The following is a 23,726-nucleotide window of genomic DNA, read 5'->3' on the forward strand; positions in this document are numbered from 1 at the left end:
ATGAAGAGCTCAAGATCTGCAACCATGAATATTTATTTTTCAGGACTGTATTCTTTTGAGCATGTTCTTTTAGGTGCTGAGATTTTTAAGAATACCTTTCTGTGAGAATTGTCTATTTTATGTAGACTCTGAAGTTTTTCACAGTGTATATGAAGATGACTCTTGCATCTTGTAGCTGCTTTGACAAGCATTATTTATCAAGTACAGAGGAAATTGATTAACTGTGGAGCACAATTGTGTAAAATTGAATTCACAACCATTTTCTGTTTTTTCTTAATAAAATGATTACTGAAAGAATTCCATCTGAAGACTGTTGAAAGCTGGCTGCAGTTTATGATATAACGGATAAAATCTGCATCCTTGGCCTTCCAACAACCTTTACACCAGCAGATGGTGGGCGTAAAGATGTCATTCATCATTTATTTACAATGGACTTTATTTATTCTAGTGTCAACAGCTGCCCCAGGGAGTGGGTTATTGAATTCAAATGTGAAGCTCTGGGTTATTTGCTTCCTTTCAAATTTGTCTTCAGAGCTTAGTTGCTAGGAGTCCATTCTGTGCTCTAATAATGATTCATGTATTGTGAAGCCATTCAGTAAATTGGGTTGTCAGGGATTGCCAAAAAAGGTTTAGAGGTCTTGTTCCGATTTTTTTTTTTCTTTTTTAACAGCACTGTGCTGTAGTTGGTGTCTTCTCCCTATGTGCCTTCTCTTGCTGCTGTTGGAGACTTTGTCTCCCGTTGTCCCCTTTCTGATTTCCCATCCATACTCTTCCTTATCCCCATCTCTTAAAAGTAGACTTCTATGACCCTGTGATTCTAAGTTCATGGTTTTCAGGAACAAAAAATAAGTATTAGATATGAAGTAATGAAACTTTGTGTTCTACAGGCAGGGCAGGAGTCCTTCCGTTCCATCACAAGATCATACTACAGAGGGGCTGCAGGGGCTTTGCTAGTGTATGACATTACAAGGTGAGAATACCAACTGGATTACAATGATATGTCTTTGTAGAATTGTGCTATGGTGTACAGTAGTGCTAAGTGTCTTATCTAATTTAGCTTTTTGTATAGATACTGGTAATCTAACATTGTGTCAACTTTAAGTGCTCTAATAAGCTATAGCATATGTAACTATATACTTCTGTTTTCTCTGTATGGTAGTTGAGAAAGCATGCATAAAATCTCAGGAAGAATGAAATAAAATAATTTTATAAACTATTAACCATCAACCTCTGGATTACCTTTACTGAGAAATATCTGAAAATATTTAATTAATTCCTTTCTAGTGTTTATGAGGTTTGGAAAATACAGGTCTTAATCTGATACTTTTTTAGTAGCTGATCAGAAGTTACTGAAGTTTCCCTGCTATATCAAATAAAGTATCTCTATGCAATTTATCTGTAAAACTGTGGGTACTCTGGCTGGTTTATGAAAATGTTCAAGCTCCAAAGTCCTATTAAGTTGTCTGCCTCCTTTTGTGGGTCTTGGCTCTTGTTGTTGCATTGAGCAACCACTTGTACTGGAGATTTCCTAGATATTTCTCCTATTGTTCCCTTTTTACATTTAAGTATCAAGAAGTAATGTATAATTTCCTTTGGATTTCCAGCAAATGAATCTTTGATTAATAAATAAAATACAATATCTTAAAACCACTCTACAAGTATGGGATTTATTACTTAGTTTACACCTTCTGTAGAAACGGTAGTGTGTTGCATTCATGTACCTCTCTTTAAAAGATTTTACTGCTAAATTTAGTATTCAGCTTATAAACTCACATAAAAATTATCAACTATTTTCTGCTTTTCTGCTTTCAGTAAAGCAAATATTATTATATGAGTATGTGTTTATTTGTGCTGTTGTTTGGCTTCGGTGAAGCTGATGGGTACTTTTAAAATTCTGTTCCGTTTTTATATGTGTATAAAATTACAGATTCTTAATGTTCTAAGAATCCTTTTTATTCTTTGTAGCAAACATGTTTTCAATTACTTTTTTAGGCAGAGTTCATTAACACTGCTTGTTTGCTAAATTTTTGTTTGCCCATTCTCCCTCTCACGAAGGGATTACTAGCTTTTATCCCTAGAGCATGTGCACTAATAAATGAGTGGTTATTCAAGTAGAAAAGTGGACTAACAGGGGAAAGATTTCTTAAAATACTGCTTTTAATGTTCATTGTCTTCTATACTTAGGAGGGACACTTTCAACCACTTGACAACTTGGTTAGAAGATGCTCGCCAGCATTCCAATTCCAACATGGTTATAATGCTTATTGGAAACAAAAGGTAAAATTTCATTGGCTATGATTTTGTAAGAGGGAAAGATTTAACTTCTCTGTATTGCAGCTTTTTGGTTTTCTTATTTGTAGGCAATATGTTAACTTCAAATTCCCTTCTGTTACTGTGCATAATTCTGTGTGAGCCTAAAACCTTTCTTAGTTTAGTTAGACTAATACAATGTGCAGCACATGGATCAATTACGTTATATTCTGAATATCTGTTTTAGAAGTAATTTTACTCCAGGGGATTGATTGCAAATGTGTGAAGCAATGGATTAAATTAGTTACTTTCAATTATGCTGTTTTGTTTCTGGAATCATCGATTAGAAACACCTAGGTCTCTCCCTTACAAAGAGAATATGATTCCTAATTTGAGGTGTTCTAAAGTGCTTTAGTTTTTGGTTAAGTATCACATCAGAGAAGATGTCATTTTAAAAAAAAGCCTGTAGAATAAGACTCTCATCAAAAACTTCTCTCAAATGTAAGAAGTGCATTGAGACATTTCTGATTTACAAGCCTCTTCCATATTCTGTACCTTTTAGTTGGGACTGGGGTTAGAGAATGCTTTTTCACAGTTTCCTGGTAAATTCACTTACTTGGTCTTCTCATCAGCTACACTGTCTAAAATGATAATATTATTCCCTGTTGATGCTGAGACTTGGTAGTGAAAGTCTTAATAAAAACTAATCAGTGAATGTATTATCTGTAATTCTTGTAGTTCTTGATCCAGTGAATTATAGCATCATATCTATTTTTTTTTTTTCCGGTTACAGAATTTTTCCAAAATATAAAAAGCATCAGCTTAGAATTTAATAACCTGTTTATTATGGGCCTTTGTGTAATTGACTAGAACTTGTGTCCATGCCTCAGTAATTCTTGAAGGTAAAGGTGCCAGTTGAAATAATGGTGTGTATGCACACCCCTGAAAATTTCATGAGAAGCCACATCATTTCTTAGATGCTGCTGAGAAGCAGCTTTGTGATAGTGAGTCTGAGTTTGCTATTCGGGCCTGTTGAACTTTTATTTTCTTCTTCTTCCCCCTGTTTTCCCCCATTGCCCCAACACCCTCTACCTCCTCCTGAAAACCATGGTATATATTAAGTAATTGTGAAGTTTATCAGTTTTTTTCACATTATCTGGTAAATTACTAACAACTTTATTTTTAATTGAGAAATGTGTCAAGCATAATATTGAAAAATTAATATAAAAAAATGTAATCTTGTTTTATTAAATGAAGCTTTGGTAAACCCGTGATGGCCCTGACCAACTGTTTTTATACTTGTGTGAGTAAAAATATGGCACTGAGAGAAACAGTAAAGTGTAGTGTTTACTTGAGATAAGTTTGCATACTTAATTGACATCTGTAACTCTTTCTGATTATTCTTAGCTGTTAAACTAAATTTTCATGTCTTGTATTCTGCAGATGCAGACCGATTTGCTACTTTCAGCTAGTCCAGTAATTCCCAGTTAAAACTAGGTTTTTTCAAACAATAAATATACTTTAAATGTGCACTGTAAATTGTTACAGATTAAGGTGACACGTGAACTAAAAGTATTAAGAGTTAATATTTTAAACTTTTTAAAGGATATTATTTTCAAAGAGGGCAGGAAGAAAACTCCTTCATTTTATTGCAGTATCCTGAAAGAGTTCCTATGGTAGGGCATTCTTATGCCCTACCATAGGTCTACAGATGGGTGGAAGGACGAATGTGTATGCTAGCATAGTAGTTTTGAAGGAATAAATACTGCTCTTATGACTTCCAAAAGTGCACTTGACATAAGTTTGTAGTACTGACTTATTGCTAGATTTGAAGAGTGTTGAGAATTTAGTTTGAAATATAATGGCTGTTTGTTGAAAACATTACAAATACTAGTGTTAAAACATTACAAATACTGTACTTAATCTTCTTTCCAGAACAAAGCATAGCTATATTGATCTAGTAAGACCAAATGCTTCGAATTATTGGAATGGAGAGAGGAAGACAACTGTGGTTAGTAGAAGCAGTTAAAGATCTTTAAGAATATGTTTAGGTATCAGTATTGAGTTTTGATTGGGCTGTCATTGCAGTTTTTGATACAACTGCATTATTTCAAGTAAAAAGTTATTTGTTTATGTTCTGTCATGGAGATACCACTGTAGTGAATCAAGGTTATAAATAAAGGTACATTTGAGAGTAGCAAGGTAGTAGCAAATAAAGACATTGCTCAGGTTGAAAAAGATAATGTCAGCCAATACTGTGAGTGCTTAAATATAATGAACATCAACTTTTAAATTGTTTTGAGAAGATATTTCTTGTATCCTTATCTTCAGTTTTTTTTAATATTTAAATAATGTGCTGAATTGTATTGACTCTGTAACTCATCTAAGCTAGCATTTAGTTAAAAATTACAAAAACCTGCTTTGCTGCAAAATAGATGCCACAGTGAGTATTACGTATTTTTAATATATGTATCTACTAAAATATATTTTAATGTATGTATAATTACAAAGTCGCCAACAATGCAACACTGAAGTCTAGCATGATGCATATTATTTGTATACTGACTGCACATTAAATATATCTATTTGTATGCTCTTTAGTTAAAAATTTGTATCTAAGAAGATATTTATACATGTACAACTTAGATGAAAATTCATTGAAATATATATCTTACATCTATACACCAGAAATAAGTATATCATTTTTATTGCTGCATATGTAATATAAAGAAGGACAAACTGTGAACTCCTTGTTCTTAAAGAATCTTTAAAAAGTAAGGGTAAAATACTTGTTTCTCTATGACTTAGAGAAATGGATTTGTCTCTAGCTGTCGAGTCCAAGAGGGTTTTTTTCTGCTTTTTTGGGTAATATTTGACTTTGAATTAAATTGCTTGGAAAGCAGGAAGCAAGAACTTGTCTAACAGTCACTCCAATTTCTTTTGCTGCTGGAGGGTCAGGAGTTTCACAACCTAAATGCTAACTTACTGGGAGGGAACAGCTAATGTAGTTCAAAAGAACTTAATTCTGCTTTTAAGTTTTTTTATCAGAAGAGAAATTGACAGTATGAAGTTTTGCTATGGAATAGAAAAAATTAACTTTATATTTTAAGTAATGTTTAATGTTAATAAATCATTTATAAAACTCCTTTATCAGCTCAGCTTTATAGTATTGAATTGGTAGATAATATAATAGAAGAGAGTGATATATACTGAAAGTAAAATGTCTAAAATTAGTATTCAAGAAAAGGGTAGATAAATACACACTCATCCTGTAGAAAGTTATTTCATGAAGTCTTTGATAAGATTTATGTCAGCTAGAGTGTATAGCTCAAGTAAGTGTGATTCCTGTGGCTATTCCATATACTGTAAGTGCAGGGCTTACAGTAATTCTACTTTATTTAAAGGCTTGACAAGTTATATACCCAAGTTCTAGTGGGGGCTCTTGGCTTCTCAGGCTTATAAGCATGTCTGTGTAGAATAATCTTTATATGGACATGTTAGACCATGTAATTTAACTTTTCTTTTTTCTTCTATCTTAGTGATTTAGAATCTAGACGAGAAGTTAAGAAAGAGGAGGGTGAAGCATTTGCACGAGAACATGGACTTATCTTTATGGAGACATCTGCCAAAACTGCTTCCAATGTAGAGGAGGTAACTTTGCTCAACACTGGCTTTTTACCAAAACAGTTGATTTAAATTAGACTTGTTCGTATAAATACTATTACTCTAGATTTTGGGTTCCTTAACTTGAATTAGCTACTCTTTATATTATGAGAAAGACAGTGTCTGTGTTGTAATTGATTACACAGCACTAATTATATTGCTGAGACTTCCTCATTAGTGTACTTGTGGGTTTTTTTTGAAGTATTTGATCAGAGAAATGGTGAACTTCTGTCTGCTGTGAAATCTAAGAAGTAAGGCTAGAATAGATTTGCTAGTCCAAAGCAAGCCAAGCTATTGGTATTCTTGGCAGATGTCACTGTAACCTTGGCTAAAGGCTCTTCACAGCAATCTCTTGCAGTGCTTTGCTATTTGTACTGTCATCATCTTTACTCTCTACTACCTAGTAGGAATCTTCTTCAATTTGCACACAGTTTCTATTTCTGTCCTGTACAGAGCTGCTGAAGGGATCATTGCCTTGGTTACTGTAGTCTGTTATGTATTTGAATAAGTTTTTTAGTTCTTGCCACTTCAAAGAACTTGGGTTTTTTCAAGTTTGGCTTATAGTTCACATTTCTGAACACGTGTGAGTTCTTGCATCTCTCACCTTGGTCTACTACATTCCTTTCTTGAAGGGTAGTCATGGTGGGCTGAGCTCAGCTGCAACTGAATACCCACCAAGTAGCTCATTCAGTGCTTCTGTCCAGGAGGATGGGGGAAGAACCAGAAGAGCCAAGGCAAGATAAAACTCAGGGTCTGAGACAGAGTTTTAAAAATTAAGCAAAGAGATGGATGAAGAGTGACAGAAAGGCAGTCATTCACAACTTCGTACAAACAAATTCAATTTCAAATTGAATTTCATTTCTCTGAGAACCAGCAACTTTGACTACTCTTTGGTTTTTATTCTTGAGCATTATATCATATAATATGAAATACCCCTCAGGCCAATTCTGACCAGCTGTCCTGGCTGGTTTATGTGCCCCACGATTTTGCCTACCCTAAGCCTAATCACTGTCAGGATAGGGCAGTGTAAGAAACAGAAAACCTTGACACTCCGTAGTAGCTAAAACATTGGTGTGTTATCAACACTGTTTTAGTCATAAATCCAAACACAGCACCATGTAGGCTGTTGTAGAGGAACTGTGTTGTAGCCAGACAAGTACAGTGGTGGACCAAGAGCTCCAGCTGAGATGCTAGTGCTATATACAGCAAAAAGATTGCTTCACATGTCTTTCAAGCCCATACTGGGTTCATCCACACTGACCTTTCCTATAATGACATAGCCTCTTATACTACATAATCCATCATTTCCAAAACTATCCTAAACTATTCATTTCCAAAACTATTCTAAATTCAAAATGGTGTGTGACCAGTGAGGTATTCTTTTATTGGTAAAGCCTTTTAGTTACAAAATATTTAAGATTTTTGAAAAGTTGCAGTAAACTACAGATGACTTTCACAGAATTCATTACTACTTGATTCTAACATTATCACCTCTTTTTGCATCAAAAAATACATCCTGGTGAATGAATTGTCCAGTATCTAATGCATCTCTGATTATCAGGAGGCAAATGAGCATGACCTTCTTTATCAAAAAGTTCACATAGAATCCTCTCTTCGTGGTTATATGTGTGAGTGATGTCCATGTGTACTGACTTCCTAATTCTAGTGGGAAAGCTTTAGGATATAATCCTTTCCAGTGACAGTCAAGTGCATTCCTTAAATGGTGTTCTCAGTAAACACAAAAAAGGTGGCATGATGTAGAATAGTTAACAACTACAGAAGCAAAATCCTAACCCCTTGCAGTTTCTTTATATGAATAAATCAGCTTCTGTTGGTACTGGTTTTGTAAGCTGTTTCCCTTGTTTAATCCTGATTTCCACCACTGTGGAATACATTAGTAAGTCCATAGCTGGAGCAGTACACTGATGTTTTTGGTGCTTGGATCTTAAAACAGTTTAAAATTGTTCATTATGTTCTTCAGGATTGTCTCATTACTTATGTCTTGAATAGAAATGGATGGTAAGGAGTGGAAAACATCCTGTTGGCTGTTTCTTTTGTGCAAGGCTGTTGGAGAAGTTTCCACCCTGTTTGCATAATAGGTAATAGATGGCAGGGAGTGGGAAGTAGATCCTTCATAGTTACTTTGGAGACTTCTAAGAATTCGCTGTGACCACAGGGTTAAATCATCATTTTACATGTGGAATGGGATTGTGTAAAAAGAGCTTCTGCGTCACTGAGAAGATAGAATGAGTACTGGAGGGAGGTTAGGCACGGGCTTATAATATGACTGCAGTGCAAGGACAGTTAATGCTAGTCTCTTCAACAGTATCATATTTATTTAAACAGGAGGTTGTTGTTGATTTCCTTTGAGCGCCTGTCTAAAGCTGTAGAGGTAATCAACTTTCAAAATATTAGACTTTTTGTGCTTCTTTTTTTTTTTCTCAGTGATTTCTAAGGTGATTGTAGTTAGCCCACAGCCATTCATGACAAAGTGTACACTGCTCTTTCTCACAGTAGAATCTTGTTAACTTTTGCTCTTGGTTAACATATTTGCTCTACTGTGTTGAATTGTGGATGGGTGATGTGCACTCTGAAATGCTGTTTGCAGACTTCAGTGTTACTTTTTTACTTTTTCTAAGACAACACCGTGTTGTCCCTTGGGAGGCTTTTTATTTGTACACACGTAAGTCTGGGGTCTGAACCCAGGGCAGGTTTGCATGTGTTTTAATCATAACATCCATTACTTTCTGACCTCTCATAAAGCAACACATAATACATAAGAATTTGTTTTGTCTCATTTGCAAGAGACATTAGCAATTTTATCACATTAGTTTTTTCACTGGTTGTTCAGCAGTTGTTTGTGACTACTGCAACCTGCAGTGCAGAATTTGCTGAGAGCTTAGTGCTTGGGCAGGGACGGAGTAGAATCACCAGCATGACCTCAGGGTGACCATGTAGTTCCCCTACAGCACATGATGCTTAACTCTTTGTCCCTGCCACATCAATGGTTTGAATTCATTTATGTGCACTGATTCTCAGGAAGTAAGGATACCTAGCTGTATTTGGGAAGCTACAATAACTTAGTGCATTATTATTTCATTCCAGACTGCTACTTTTAATAATGATTCATGATGTGACCAATACTAAGCCAGAATTTTTCTGGATGCTGGTCAAAGCAGTGCTAAACAACATCACTTTTCAGAAGCTGGTCTCACTTGAGTTGTGCCAGTGTATCACTGGCTCCTGGTGTGGGAGTTGGTTTTAGTAAGTTGTTTCCCATATGGAGGGGTTGCCTATGCCAAACTTAAGAGCATTGTTTGTGTTATTCCAAGTTGTCTGCACATAAATAGAATGCAATAATGAATTCATTATTTAGGATTAAATCTGAATAGACTCATGGTTTTAACTGAGCAATGGAGCACTTCTGCTACATGGAGCTTGATGGTCTTTCCGTGGTTCTGTTTCAATTTTAACTTAATTTTGTCTTCAGACAGCTTCTTTCATACTTTTGCTTAAATGAATAACAAATATTTAATGCTCCTGTAGCTTCAGCAGCGGCACAGATAAGAGAAAGGAGAAGCCCTTTTGTAATATTCTGAAGGGTAAAAGTGAAGATCTCATGGAAAGATTAGATTCTTATAGGCATCTAAAGTTGAACTGATTTTTAGAGTGTTTTATTTCCCTTCCAACCCTCCCTGAACACAACTAACATCTGGGAAACAAACAGTTGTTTGACATGGTAATATAGTGAGCAAAGATTTAGTTAATAAAGCTTAAAAATCACAGGATGTTAATAATTTTCATAGTAAAGTAACACACAAGAGGTAATCTGACTAGCACTTGCAAAAGAGCAGGATTTCTAGGTCATGAGTCTTTAAAAAAACTACCCACACAAAAGTAAGGTTTATCTTAATTTGTATCAAAACCAGTATTCCTTCAAGTTCCTAGAAATCAAAGTTCTGTGACCTTTCAGCTGTGTGAAGCTGTCATTTAGCCAGTTTCTCCCATGAGAAAATGGGGTTGAAGCCTCTGTCAGTTCAGCTGAGGAAAGGAGAAGGGTTTCATTTCTTCATTACAGCCATTACCTGTCTGTAATGAAGATACACAACTTTTAGCTGCCTGTGGAAAATCCTTGGATTGTGCCCCAACTTCACAATAAGGAACACTGGCTCTGCCGTGGTTCTTGGGGCTTCTGGGCATCTCATGGTATGATGAGAATACAAGGTGTCAGTTAACTGAGTGTTTCAGTCTCTACAGAAGAGCATGAAGTGTATGATACTGCCTGCCTGACCTATAGATTCCTGGAGAAGTGGATTCTTAGTTCTGGGGGGTTTATCTTCTTTTTTTCCCTCAACTATTCTGTCCTGTGTAACTGTTCAACAACAGTTGCAGGACTCATTAAATCAGTTTGAGCTCTAGTAATGTGTATCAGCTCAAGAAGTTTGTCAGAAAGATTGTGTCTCAATGGGAACATAAAGAAATTGCTGTCAAGTTCTGGTTTGTGTCTTTGCACCTGTACTTCAAATATAAGGTTGCAAATGTGTTGGAGTGCTTTTTGGGGTGTGAGTTCATTATTTAACACCTTACTATGCTTATAATTAACCCCTCTGCATCCCTTTTAGTGTGCTAGGCTTCTTAATGAAAAATCATTTAGCTGTAAAAAGCATTGCCTTACTGTGGGTGCATAAGAGAGCTGCTCAGAGCTTTGGAATCTCACTTTTATGAAGTGGCTGTCCAGCGCCACTTACACACTTGGATGGTGAATGCTTTAGGCACAGATCCATTTGTTTTCTATGTTGTTACTATTTCCAAATGCATTCTTAAATAGTAATCTAACTATATCATATCTTACTGCTAAAAGATAAGATAGGAAATTGGAGAGGAGGAGGAGGAAATTCTAGGAGTTGGCTGGGTCATGCTTTAGAATTCGTGATATATTTAGCCTTTAAGCTTTCCTCATGTAATTGTAAGAAAGAATACAGGAAATAATGATTGCCCAATTTTTATTTCCACACATTCAATTTAATTTTAACATTGCCACCAGAGGGCAGCATGTTCCACGAGCTGGCCGTGCTGAATGTGCTCTTGTACCTGATTATAGGCAAAGATGAACTTGTAAAGGCTTGAGTTTTGAAAACTATCAGTGATTCGTTTACAAGTTTTTCCTGTTATGTTCAGCTTATAGCAAAGTCCTAAGATTGTTGTCCTGCCAATATCTTTCTGAGAAAGACAAGTGGCATTATTGACATCTACATGTAAAAACTAAATGTAGCTGCTCTACTACTCACATTCTGGTGTCCCTAGCTTATTATTACTCCTGCACACAGCTTCCATGAGACAGAGGTACCAGGAACTTATTTCCTTACCTGTTTCTTGTATTGTTTTTACCAGTTACAGAATTCATTCTTCCTGGATTTCTCTCAAGGGTAGTAAAACTGTATTACTTGTTCATTTGTGTGATGATATGAATGTTGAAGTTGATTTGATTCTATATTCAGTGTTTGTAGGATTAATTTACCTTAAATGCACTATTCGTAGTATTTGGTAGTTGCAGTTTTGGGTTGTTTGGGGAGTTTTTTGGGGCAAGCATTGTGAGATGTGATTTCTTGATTCTCATGTTGCAGTATGATCTGGGAAACTCCTTATACAAATAATCTAAAGTGATAATATACTGATATATTGTGATTTAAAAGCCTCTTTTGTTGGCTTTGCAGTAGGTGCAGGCATGATACAACAGGTAGATCACATCTTGCAAGACTCACCCACTTGTACAGTAATGCACTTTTCCTTGAAGGGATATTGCTATTATTTGGGAACCTAGTTATAATGAGCACATGTTCCATTAAAACAAATCACTGAATAACTTGTATACAACTTTTTTTAATGCTGTGATACAGTTATATTCAGTGGTCTCATGCAAAAAAGCATCAGTAAGTTGGATTTAGAAAATTAACAGAGTTAAACATTAAATGTAGACATTTTCCTGAAGGTACATTGTTTTCTTGAATTTCCCAGAATGTAGTCAAGGACTTTTATATTTGGAAGTCTAATGTACTGATTTTGCAAAAGTCTCTCACTTCCTTTTATGAGTAATAGAGGTATTGTGTACTAGGGCATTGCCATCTTTCAGGTGATTATTTGTAAATGCAGGGTGAGTCTAGCACTGCCTCTCCTGGAGTGGTGAAAATGAACGTGGACCTGATTTGGGATGGAAAGGCATAAGTATTTTTGTCTAGTGTTTTAGTAGCAGCAGTATTATAGGAATGTACAGTGCAAGTGCAGTAGGCTTGGTAGGCAGCCAGCTGAGTCCTTGTGGGCTTGCTGGTGAGGTCTTGCGTGGAAGTGGCTAAACTGCACCTGGATCCAAGTTGGCGTATGAGGTGCTACAGCTGTGTTCTTGCAGTCCCCTGCATGTGGTCTAATAAATCTGAACTGGATTTAAGGGGAAATCATCCTGTCTTTCTGCATTTATGGCTCAGTTAATCTGAAAATAGGATAAACTGCCCATAAATAATTAAGAGTTTATAGTATACTGCGTGTTCCAGATAAGAGTGAGAACATGCAGTATTAAAAGAGATTTTTGGAAGAAGTCAATTCTACCAAGTTCACCTTTTTGTCCTTGATAATTGGGGCACTAGTATGCAATGGCAAAATCTGATGAAATAGTCTTAAAGCAGGTAGACTGCTGTTTTAGTGATGTTCTCAGGTGATTGAGTCTGCTTACACTTAGAATAATAAGTTAACTTAAGATACATGGATATGAGAAACAAATGGAAGTATGAAGGGATTCAAGTCCCTTTTCAAGGCTGATTAGTAGCAATTTTTTAGAATACATACAAAGAAGAGAATGTGAGGTAGACTTATGTGCTATGTTCTTATAATCTGTTTTCAAATAGGAATTATTTCTGTGGCCCAGTGCAACCTGGCATTTTGCTATGCAAAGTAAGAGTATGTGCTATTTTAACACTAAGTATGTTGTGCACCAGAATCACTGATGGGAATGGGGGAGTCAGATTATGACTTCAAGAGAACAGTAATGATAGAACTGAGATTAATGGAATATTTGGATTTTTCAGATCAACAGTTTCTTGGCCCATATGTTTAATATTAAAATATACTGTACTGAACTCAGTATGCTCTTCTGCTTTGTACAATATATGTGTAATAACAGAAGAAATTTTGTGTTTGTGCAGTGCTTTTTTCCAGTGCATTTTACTGTTTTTTGTGAGGATAGATGCATTGCTACAATGACTGCTCTTGAGTGTAGTATCCAAAAGTTAATTTATTCTCAGTTGTATTCATTTGGAGTCTGTTAAAATTCTGGTTTGTTGCTCTAAAGTAATTTTTATAGATTTAATGTAATTCTCATGAAGCTAATTCTAAGAGTCTTGGTGTACTTAGCCAGCATCTTCTAGAAGAGTTAGAAGTGCCAATTGTTAAGTACTTGTTTACATGAAGTTATCATAACACTTTTTTAAGACTTCAAGTTCTGTTTAATGTCCCACTGAAGTAGAAGTAAGGATCCTCACAGAATCCAGCTGTGTGAATTTTCAAAGTAGACTTACACCTTTCAGTGGGCACATGTATGAGGCCATTACAATAATAGTATGTTATCAGGAACAAAGATAAGTTTGAATTTTTTTTCCTTAGCTAGAAAACTTAAGTTTCTGAAGAATTTGAATCAATTCGTAGTTGGCGGAAAGCCAATTTTTCTTCTCAACTGTAACACGTGTTTGAAAAACGAACTAGCTTCCTAAGTGCCTTGTGAATCTGCAATGATTAATTCTTCTCATTATTTTGCTGCAAATTCTCATGACCCTCTGTGATGATTCGATCACCCACTTAGAGTTTATGCATATTCATATCTCTCTGCTCCTGCTGCAGTCGTTCAAGTCTCCTTCACTGGCTGTGGTGTGTGCTTGGTGCAGTAATTGAGCTGCAGTAGATTGATTACTCTGGGGAGCTGTAAGGCCTTTAAAGGTGAAAACATATCAGTCCTGTTAATTAGGAAACAAAGCTCTGGTGGCAAGTTCAGCAGTCAAATGCTTCCAGTGTAGAAATGAGGAAAGGTATGATTTGTTCCTCTCCATGAACCCTGTTTACTTTTTTATATTTGAATTAGATCTGTATTTGCTGTAATAGGATTGTGCAGAAGGTAACATGTCTTGTATGATTGCATGGTGTTGGTATTTTAAAACAAAAAGAACTGTATGTTTATTGTAATTACTAGATGCTGTTAATCATCTCCTAAATTATACATTATTTTAGGCATTACTTGACCTATAAAGCTAAATGAGAGATGAAAATGGAATCATTGATTGTAAACTTTAACCAAAAACATCTATATCAATCATTTTTTCAGACCTGAGTGTCAAAGTATTTTCTCTGAATTAAAACAATAGATTTTTAGGAGTCGTTACAAAACCTGGGGCCTCTCCTTTCTACTATTAAGATGTCTGTTGCTCATTGTGTGCAAGATTAATTAAAGAGAATATGTTCTTAAAATTAGGTGAATATTAAATGATAGCGTAAGGTTTCAGCCAGCAGACAGCATCCTTACATCATCATTGTAAGTACCCTGTGGTTTTATGTTGCTAAGCACTCTAATCTAGAGTGGCCTATTACAAAGATATTAAGGGTAGGGGAAACCATCTGCCACACAATCTATCCATAAGGGTCAGAAATAAATAATTTAAAAGTAATTTATATATCTTAAAAACCACTTTTTCCCTGTAATTACTGGACAACAGATTGTAGCATACAGATGTTATGAAAATGCCACTGTTTTTGTAAACAGCGTGTGATCCATTGCTGCTTCAGGGTGGGTTATAGCATACTGTTGTCATACCTGTTTCTGCAGAGGTCAGGAAGGAAAGTCTCACTGAAGCAATTGCACATGAGATTGAATTCCAATTAGTACATCGTACACCGAAGGATACCTCATTCATTGTGTCTATGGTCTCTTTTCCTCTGTTTTAGGCATTTATTAACACTGCAAAGGAGATCTACGAGAAAATCCAGGAAGGCGTTTTTGACATTAATAATGAGGTAATAACTTTTAGTACTCTGTACACTCTTTGCTTTTGTAAAGTACAGAATTCACCTTCCCTGGAAGGCTGGACAGTAAAAGATTTGTCTGTTCCATTTGGCTGTAGAATTGTCTGCCATTGTGATAAAAATGGATTAAAATAAGTGACCCTATCCATCCATGAAGCATCACAAAATAATATAAATCCCCAAAAGAGAAGAAAATCCACTTTCATCCACTTCTCCATATGGTGTCATCTGTTTTCAAAGATAATTTTCCACTATGTAAATGGAGGACCATGTTGATATGCCAGATGCACTCCATGAGCTGTCCAGTGTAGGGGAGGGATTGCTTTGAGAGTTACATAAAAGACTTTTGAAATGTTCCTGGTTTAGGTGGCTGGATACTGTAGGGAATAAAAGATTAGCCATTTTGCTTATGCACATTACTGAAATTACAGATTATTAGGGCCTGTGTCTTTGCTTGTTTGGGATGGGGGCGGAGAGCTGGAGAAAGGGGAACAAGAGCTAAAAAGATGTGTAATGTCTCTTGAATTTTGAAATGACTGTGCTGTTGAAAATCTTGCTTTGTAACACTAGTATTGTATAAGCTCTCTGTTAACAGTCTCATAAAAAATTTGACAGTGTGAGGTGATCGGTTTTTTCTGAAGATCAAATTGGGTTTTTTATCCTGCATGTCCCTGAATATTGTTGCTGAGGTGCTTAGTGAAACCACATGTGAAAATCTGCACCACCACTCTGTTCTGTTTGTGCTCTGTGGAGAGGTGTGTCCAGACTGTCAGTATGATGCTTCTCTTAAACATTACCGTCCTTGCAGGATTGTTCAGAGTAGAGAGGGAATTGGCAGGACTCAAGTAACTTCATCTCTTTCCGCTCAATGTATTTCAACATGAGAAAATTGAGACTATTGAAAATACTACTTACGACTTCAGAGAGGAAAAAAGCAGAAACTTCAGTAGTATGCAAGTAATGCATCAGGAAACTTGTAGCTAAATAAGATGTGAATAGTAATCCTCTAAACTAATTCTGGAAAGTGTGTGTGCATGTTGGTGAAACACTTCTTAAATTCAGTTCACTGATGAAAAATTTAAGATCTTCTTTCACATCTTTCCTGAATAAAATGCAGTTGGTAGTGCAATATAAATTGGAGAGCAGAGTGTCTGAAAAAGCATGCTTGTTGTATCTGTCGAGTTTCATATAGTAGCTGACTGCTTTACTGTGCCTTACCGAGCTTTGATTGCAATATGCTGTCAAGAGCCAACAGTCCGTGCTACTTATTTGGCTTTATGCCAAGTCTGGCTTCTTGATTCCTCAAGAAGTTGCTATCAGCCCAGAGGGGGCAAAACCAATGAGCCATAGGGCATGCTTTTTATTAAAGGGGAGTCAAAGAGCGAAAAGAAACCACATCAGCTGCTGTCAATACTAAGCGAGTGCCAGAAACCCGAAGGCTACCACTGCTGCAGAACAACTGCCAAGCACTATAAATCTGAGATTTGCTGTGACGCAAAGTTTCCTTAAGAGCTTAATTTCTGAAGCTACTGTATTACTTTTCTCAAAGTGCTGTATTTTTAGGTAAAATCCACTTGAGGGAGTGAGGGTTAAGATATAAGTGTGATTTTGATGAATGAAAGAGCTACTCTGTGTGTGGGTTCTTGGCAAGTAGCCATGTCTTTTGGGATCACAGAAATTATTGATGACACAGAACACTCGTATGCCCTTAGCCTCTACAGCTGATTCAACACAGAAAGAAATGCTGTCTAGAGAGGAAAAGTTTTATATTAAACTATTAAACTAGTGGAGATTTTGGCAAGAGAGAAGAGGTTATACATTCTTAGCAAATGTTGTATATTTTTAAGCTATATGCCAAGTAGTATTCAAATACAATTCTTGCTCTGTGGTTTTTTTTTTTTAAATAGGAGTTTAAGCTACAGAGTGTAACATGGAGATAAAATTTAAATGAGAAGGAAGGCATCTTACTTTAAATAATATTTAATTGCTAAGAAAAATTACAAACTTTGATGTATTTATTGCATGCATTAGGAGAACTTGTTATATGATCTTCTAAATAGAAAAAGTAGCTTTTCAGGTATATTCTAAAATATTTACACTGTGTATTAAACTTCATTTCAGGCAAATGGCATAAAAATTGGCCCTCAACATGCTGCCACCAACGCAACACTTGCAGGCAATCAGGGAGGACAACAAGCTGGAGGAGGCTGCTGTTGAGCCTGTTTTTACTTTCTAGCTGCCTGGATGAGGCCTACTTACTTGTTTGTTCACCCTTCCCTCCCCCTGCCCCGCTCGCCTCCACTTCAGTTCAACTGAGACATGAAACTTGTAAGTTGGTTTCCTGTTGCAGAAGACTTTATCCTTCAAATTCTTGTATAACTTTGAATAAATGGTTAATGTTCACTTAAAGACAGATTTTGGAGATTGTATTCATATCTATTTACATTTGATTTCTAGGTCAATTGATGTGATTATTTTTGTTAAATGTTGTCTTGTGCCCTTGACTACGAACTGAATTGTATTAAACACTACAAAGTCATCTGAGTATTTTAATCAGTTTGTGTAGTTAGGTTTCCCAGCTCCTGAGGTTACCTAATGTTTAATATTGTAGAGCTGTCCTCAAGTTTTTTGTCAATTTTCAAGGCTATGAAGAAAAGCAGAAGGACTCTTTTAATTCTGTATTTATCACTTTCTGTATATATAGTTTAATAACCTGCTTGGGTGTACTTGCCAAGCTAGAATTCTTTAATGCATTTGCATAAAATCTATACTACTTAGAGCTTGAAAACTACAAAAGCATTAATAGGAATTGCTTGGATGCTAAATTTTAAGCCTTTTTGACATTGTTAGCATGTTCATGCTCCCCTGTCATTATCCTGAAGTCCAAGAGAGATGCTTAATGTATATTACTAGAGGCTACATACGTGCTATCTATTTTAATGCCAAATGTTTGCTGTTTATCCACAATTTCCACAACACCTCTTCAGAAATGGATTAGCTGTTTGCCTTAACAAATACTGTAGGTGAAAACAGAGTAAGGATGAAAAGTAGAGGAGGAGTTGATAAACTTAAAATGGCACATTTTAAAAGCGTTAATCTTCTCAATGTTTTTTTTTTTCTTGTTTACCACTTGATTTCTAGGTATATTTTTCATGCAAGGACAGTTTTTCAACCTAAATGTATAGTGGTCGTGTAAAGTTTTCTTTTAGTGACAACTTGTAATCCTAAATATATGGTAAGCATCTTGTCTATTGTGAAGAGGGTGTGAAAATAAAATCTGCCAGTTTGGAAATCTTGATGAAAATTAAAACTACAAATGTTTTGTTACTTATTATGGTGATGGCTGGGGGGAGGGGGCATATTTTTCCTTTAATGAAAGGGTTGCAATACAGCAAAACAAAATCCTGTATTTAAGTGTTTATTTGTTAAAATACAGAATGTTCATGTCACCTTTCATACAAATGTGCAAACAACTGAGTTTACATCTCATCCTATTTAAATAATTGCAGACAAAAGGGTGCTGCTAATGCTAGGCTGTGCTTCATGTATTGGGGGAAATAAAGGGGTGGGCGTAGGCAATGACTGCAAAACTTACGTCTTACTGGACCAATATTGACTGCAACACAACACTGGAGGAAAGGGATCCTTATGTCACCCATTTTAATTGTCAGAACTTGAACATCCAGAGTGAATAAATTTCAGCCTGACGGGTGTAACATAGCAGTGGTTCTGAGATTAAATAAAATCTGAAAAAATGGTGTGGAACCTTTTGTTGGTATCTCAGGGAAGGGGGAACCAGTATGGATTTGTGTTAGTTGCTGACATCACTTCTTTTTTACACACTTGCTAACATTTTCAGCAATGTAATATAATTATTTTCAACTTCTAAATTAAGAGGTTACTCCATTTACGTTCTTTCAACCGTTACCTGTTTATTATACAAAGTTTGCATTTATATTGCACACTTACTGTTTCAGTTGAAGTTTGAAAATTGCATTGCATGACAGTAAAACCATGGGACTGAACTGCATGGATGACAAGGGAAAGCTGGCATGTCCTAACTAGCTGTTTACAAGAAGGAGTGAAGGAACAAGACTATTAGCTTGGATTAACTATTTGAAGTTTTTTTCACTTGGCAACGTTGTAGAATTCAGGTGCTTGAGATGAGATAAAAGTGTGCTCTTATATAGCAGCCTGAGCTTCATTGCAAAGGGGAATAAAGTTAGCTGTAAAAATTGTCCATTAGGGGAGCAGGGGAGAGGTTTGTACCCTGCCCTGAGAAGAACAAAAGTTCATGCTGTTTTAAGTGGTGATGATTTGAAAAACTGCAAGCTTCGGACAGTCTCATTTTCTGAAAACATGGAAGAGATATAGAATTGCCCAGGAATCCAGGGCTACTATAAAAAAACAGTGCTGGTTTTTGGGGGTGAAAGCGGCAGGGGGAATATGCTGTGACTTACTAAAGTCATGTCTGCAATCAGTTGCTGATCCTGCTGGTTTGGTCCTGGCTCATATGCCAGTCTTAGACTGTACATTATGTTAAGACTGTGGTACTTTCAAAAGAGTACCTAGAACAAAACTGGAATTTCCATGCATTCTGGCTGGCTTTTTGTCACAAACTTATGCACACATAAACTTTTTGTTGCTACAGAAATCTCTGTATTTTTGTAGGGATTATTTTTGAGAAGCCCTGATGCTATTTTATCCAATTAGAATTTGAAAATTTTATAGCACAGAACTTAACAGGAGTGTTTACTTCTAAAACATTTGCTTTAACAAGATTATTTTTTCACAGGTTTCAATTTTACTTGTACATGAGTGACTGATAATGTGCTGAGATTTCATATTGAATTCCAGTTGGTTTTGTTGGTTACATTTTCACAACCAAAGTGCCAAAACTTGTAATTGTTTCCCAGCAACTTGTACAACTGTTAGATGTAACGTGAAACAACACCAAAAAAATCATACCAAGGTGCAATTTTCCCTTAATTCCAGTTTAGAATATGATAGAAAGCATAGTTAACTTAAAAAAAAAAAAAAAGAGAGAGATTGGGGTGATAAGTCCTCTATCTAAGCATGACTAAAAACTTGTCTCTCCCATTTCTACTAAAAATGAAATGCTCCAGGAATTTTGGCAGTCACTGAAGAAAGATTAACAACTCCCCCTCAGTCTTAGACTTGTGCGTTGCTTTTGGCTTCAGTCATTCTGACTTATTCTTGTGCAGATCAGACTCAGCAGTGACTTAAGGTAAAACAACTGCCAAAACACTTGCTGATAAGCTAAAGTAGCAAGTGTCTGAAGCCCCTAGCAAGCCGTGACAGCTCCATCCCCTGCTCCACAGTTGTATCCTTCCTGCTGTGTTATACCTTTTGTGATACTTAATTTCTTGTGGTGGTCTTTGAAGAGCCTTTAGCTGCAACATGTATACATTGTTTGGGTTAGAGGGGCATGTACTAAATGATGCACATTTAAACTGGCTTTGTTTTTTCTGCTTGAAGAGTTTACCTGTGACTATGTTAGAGCATTAAATCTGTTCTTGGGAAGAAATTGAAACCTCTTTTCAGGCTCAAAAATACAGATAAACTGAATCAGAATGAAAAAAAAAACAAACTGACTTAGAAATATCAGAAAACAGTTTTGAGAAATGAATGATTTTTTTTTTAAGTGTTTTTTCTTAAAGAGGGTACCCAGCATGTCTGTATTTTTCTCTTAGTTGTTGCCAGCAGAGTATTGCTTTTGTAAATGCTGAGGCCTGAGGTAGTGATTCCTCTTAACAGACTGCTCTTTTGATACTACAGAGTGTCCTACAATTTTCTTCTTAGGTTTTTTGGTCGATTTGTTTGTTTTGGGTTTTTTTGTTTTGTGGGTTGTTTTGTTTTTGTTTTTCTAAATCAAGTGTCTCCTGTGTATTACCTCCTTTTTGTCTTTTCTGTTTTCATATTGTTTTGTTCAAACTAAATCCTGTGAGCAAAATGCTGCTCTCTGTCTTTACATGCTCCACATCTGTAACTCCCACACTTACAGGAATTTGCCCAGTATGGGGCATTTGTTTTAGGGATGGAAGGGTGGGGCAGAGGGAGAGAGGGATATGTGTGCTATCTGGCTGCATGATATAAAATCATGAAGGAAGTATTGCACAGGCTCTGTTACTTGTTACACCTACTGTGTGTACTGGTTTGCATGTGTGGGGGGATATAATTTGCCTAGTCCTCTTCCACTATTGCATGGGAGGAGATAGGGGAGACAGAGGAAGACTAACAGGTTTTATTTGGATATCTTAATAAATTGGTTTGTTGAGATCATATGTATGATTTGTGTATACTTAATGTTCCTCCCCCTAGAGTCTCTGGGTTCTCTTCTGCCACATTGCTGCAATGTAGCTTTAACAGTATGCAGTGGTGATTTATTGTAATACACTACTGAAATCTCCATTTGTAAATAATCCAGGCTGCTGCTGTGTAAGTAGCTGATGAAATGTCTTTACTGGGTCTGCCGCGTATGAAAGAAACCACAACATTAGGCAATAAAAACTACTAACAGAATGTTACGAAACCAAGACCATGACAAAAAAAGCAGCATGTTGTGGATCTATCATTTTTATTCTTGGGACAGATTTTATTATTTTTGGAACTATTACAAGACTTATGTTAAATATTGTGGATGATAAGAGGAAACAGACTCTTGGCAAACATGGAAAACCAATTACAGCATATTACCCTATTCCCTTTCCAATAAAGGAGGGGCAAAGCTAAAAGTTTATTCTTTGCTTAGCAGCTGGAGCGGGGGGAGGAAAGTGTTGCTGCTTTAGCATTGGCTTGAGGAAAGAGATTGTTGCTGTAGCAGTCTTACCGCAGGCAATCCAAGGTGGAGAAGGCAAACCCAGTGTGCTCCACAGTCAGTTACACCCCAGCCTGAAAAAGCACACTGTTGTGAGAGTGCTGAGTAAAGAAATGGCTATTATGTACCATCAGGTATACTGTTCAGTTAAAAATAAAGTTTAAAAACTTGTGTTTGGTTGCAAATCTCTGTGCTGTGGTGGTAGGCATTTGACTCATATAAACTGGAACACATATCTGATACTTAGACATGGGATTTAACTGCAACATCCCATGGCTCTGTGACAGAGGTGAAATAAGGTATAAGAAAAACCTATTTCAAAGTTTATTTAGAACTCTGCACATCCATTTGTATTTCTCTCCCAAATTACAGTTCTTCTAAAGTTGTCCATGGCAGCACGAATGTAGACAAATCGATGCATCAGTATGTTTGTTGGAGTTCCCTCCCCCCACCCCCCCCAGCATAGTTATGATTTTTAGAATTCCTTCATTAAAGAGTCAAAGATATAAATGTTTATATTGGGCAGACTCTTGTTGATGGTTGGGTCTGTGGTACATTTGCTGTAAATTACAGCAGGATCTAATTAGCCTTTCTTAAGTGAAGCCCAGTTCCATTACTTTTCCTAGATTTAGACATAAAATACTAGGAGGGAGGAAAATCTTATAGTTTGAGGACAGTTCAAAAGAGATCAATGTACTATGCTAACAATTGTCAATTTAACATTGTCTGGGTTAAAGCAGTCAAGTAAACACTGCATGTTCTGATTATGGCATGGGAAAACATTTTCAGACGCAGGAAATGTCTGAAAGAATGTGACTTAAAATACAGCTAAACAGCAAGGATACTTGGGAAGACAGCAATCTGTGGGGTTGCTTGCTGTCTCTCCAGATGAGGCAGGGGAGGCTGTCAGTTTGAGGCATTGCCCAGCACCTGAGCACTGGCACCCACACCTGGGCTGGTGTTGCTGCTCGAGGACTAAACCAGCTGTGAGGAAGGAACTTTTAAATATGGACATTGTTGACAGGTGCGCATCTGACATCACTAAGACTGGGGCTGAGGCAGTGTCCAGAATTTGCAGGACACGTGTGGAATGAATGGTTTTTAGGAGGAGGGATGGGTACAGAGACAGCGGCAGAGGAGATGGGCAAAATTAGTTGTCAGCTGTTGGCTCAAAAAAAAAACCCAGAATCAGTGTACAACACTTGTCTGTGATTGTTGTATACAAATGCAGCAAAGCTTTGTCTTGAATGTAGTTAGAAACAGATTGGCCGTATGGGGTTTTTTAATCCCATTTTAATTTATGAGGATGACTAAACTCTGGGTTGCTGGTTAGTGTCATGTCTAAAGTACTTAAGATGGAGAGTATCAGAACACAAAAGAATTCATGTGTCTGGTACGCTTGAGAGTCAATTCAGCCACTTCTAAGCAAAAGGTGACTGACTGACCTAAGCAAACCGGTCACTGATGAAGGTCTGTCAGCCATCAGTGGTGCACAAAAATCAGTGGATGGGCTATGCTGCTCCTCCTTGCCCAGTGTTGTTCAGCTTTCATCTCAGAAGTAAAATGTTTCTGCACAGAAACAAAAGCGCTTGTGGCATCTCCCATAGTTACTGCTATGAAGCAGAAATTAAGTTTGTGAACTCGTGCAATATTGTAATTCTGTCTGGGAAGTTTTTCTAAAAAGCCACGTAACTCCAGAGAAAGAGGCATACTCATGTGCAGGACTGACCACTGTGCATCATAAATTCAGTGCTTTGGCTTTTCTCTGTGTTCCTATCCAAGTCCAATTCTATTTTCTTCCCAGTTTACTTATCTTCCTTTTTGTTACTTCTCCTACCTTTTTCTTTCCTTCTTGGAGTTGGGTGGCTGTTTAAAGGTAATTATTCAAGATAGAATAGCATATTTACAGTTCCCTATT

At 36.5% G+C, this 23,726-nt stretch overlaps 1 protein-coding gene across 1 annotated transcript in view; it reads left to right on the forward strand.

Annotated features, from left to right (window-relative positions):
- Window positions 1-18,280, forward strand: part of RAB2A (RAB2A, member RAS oncogene family) — a 42,877-nt gene extending 24,597 nt beyond the window's left edge. Inside the window, exons 4-8 of the mRNA XM_053977458.1 lie at window positions 888-970; window positions 2,185-2,277; window positions 5,790-5,901; window positions 14,893-14,961; window positions 17,092-18,280. Coding sequence (XP_053833433.1) covers window positions 888-970; window positions 2,185-2,277; window positions 5,790-5,901; window positions 14,893-14,961; window positions 17,092-17,187 — 453 coding nt within the window. The 3' untranslated portion in view covers window positions 17,188-18,280. The remainder of the gene's footprint in view (window positions 1-887; window positions 971-2,184; window positions 2,278-5,789; window positions 5,902-14,892; window positions 14,962-17,091) is intronic.
- Window positions 18,281-23,726: the final 5,446 nt, after the last annotated feature.

Source organism: Vidua macroura, chromosome 1 (assembly GCF_024509145.1).
Source record: "Vidua macroura isolate BioBank_ID:100142 chromosome 1, ASM2450914v1, whole genome shotgun sequence".
Classification (NCBI taxonomy): Eukaryota; Metazoa; Chordata; class Aves; order Passeriformes; family Viduidae; genus Vidua; species Vidua macroura.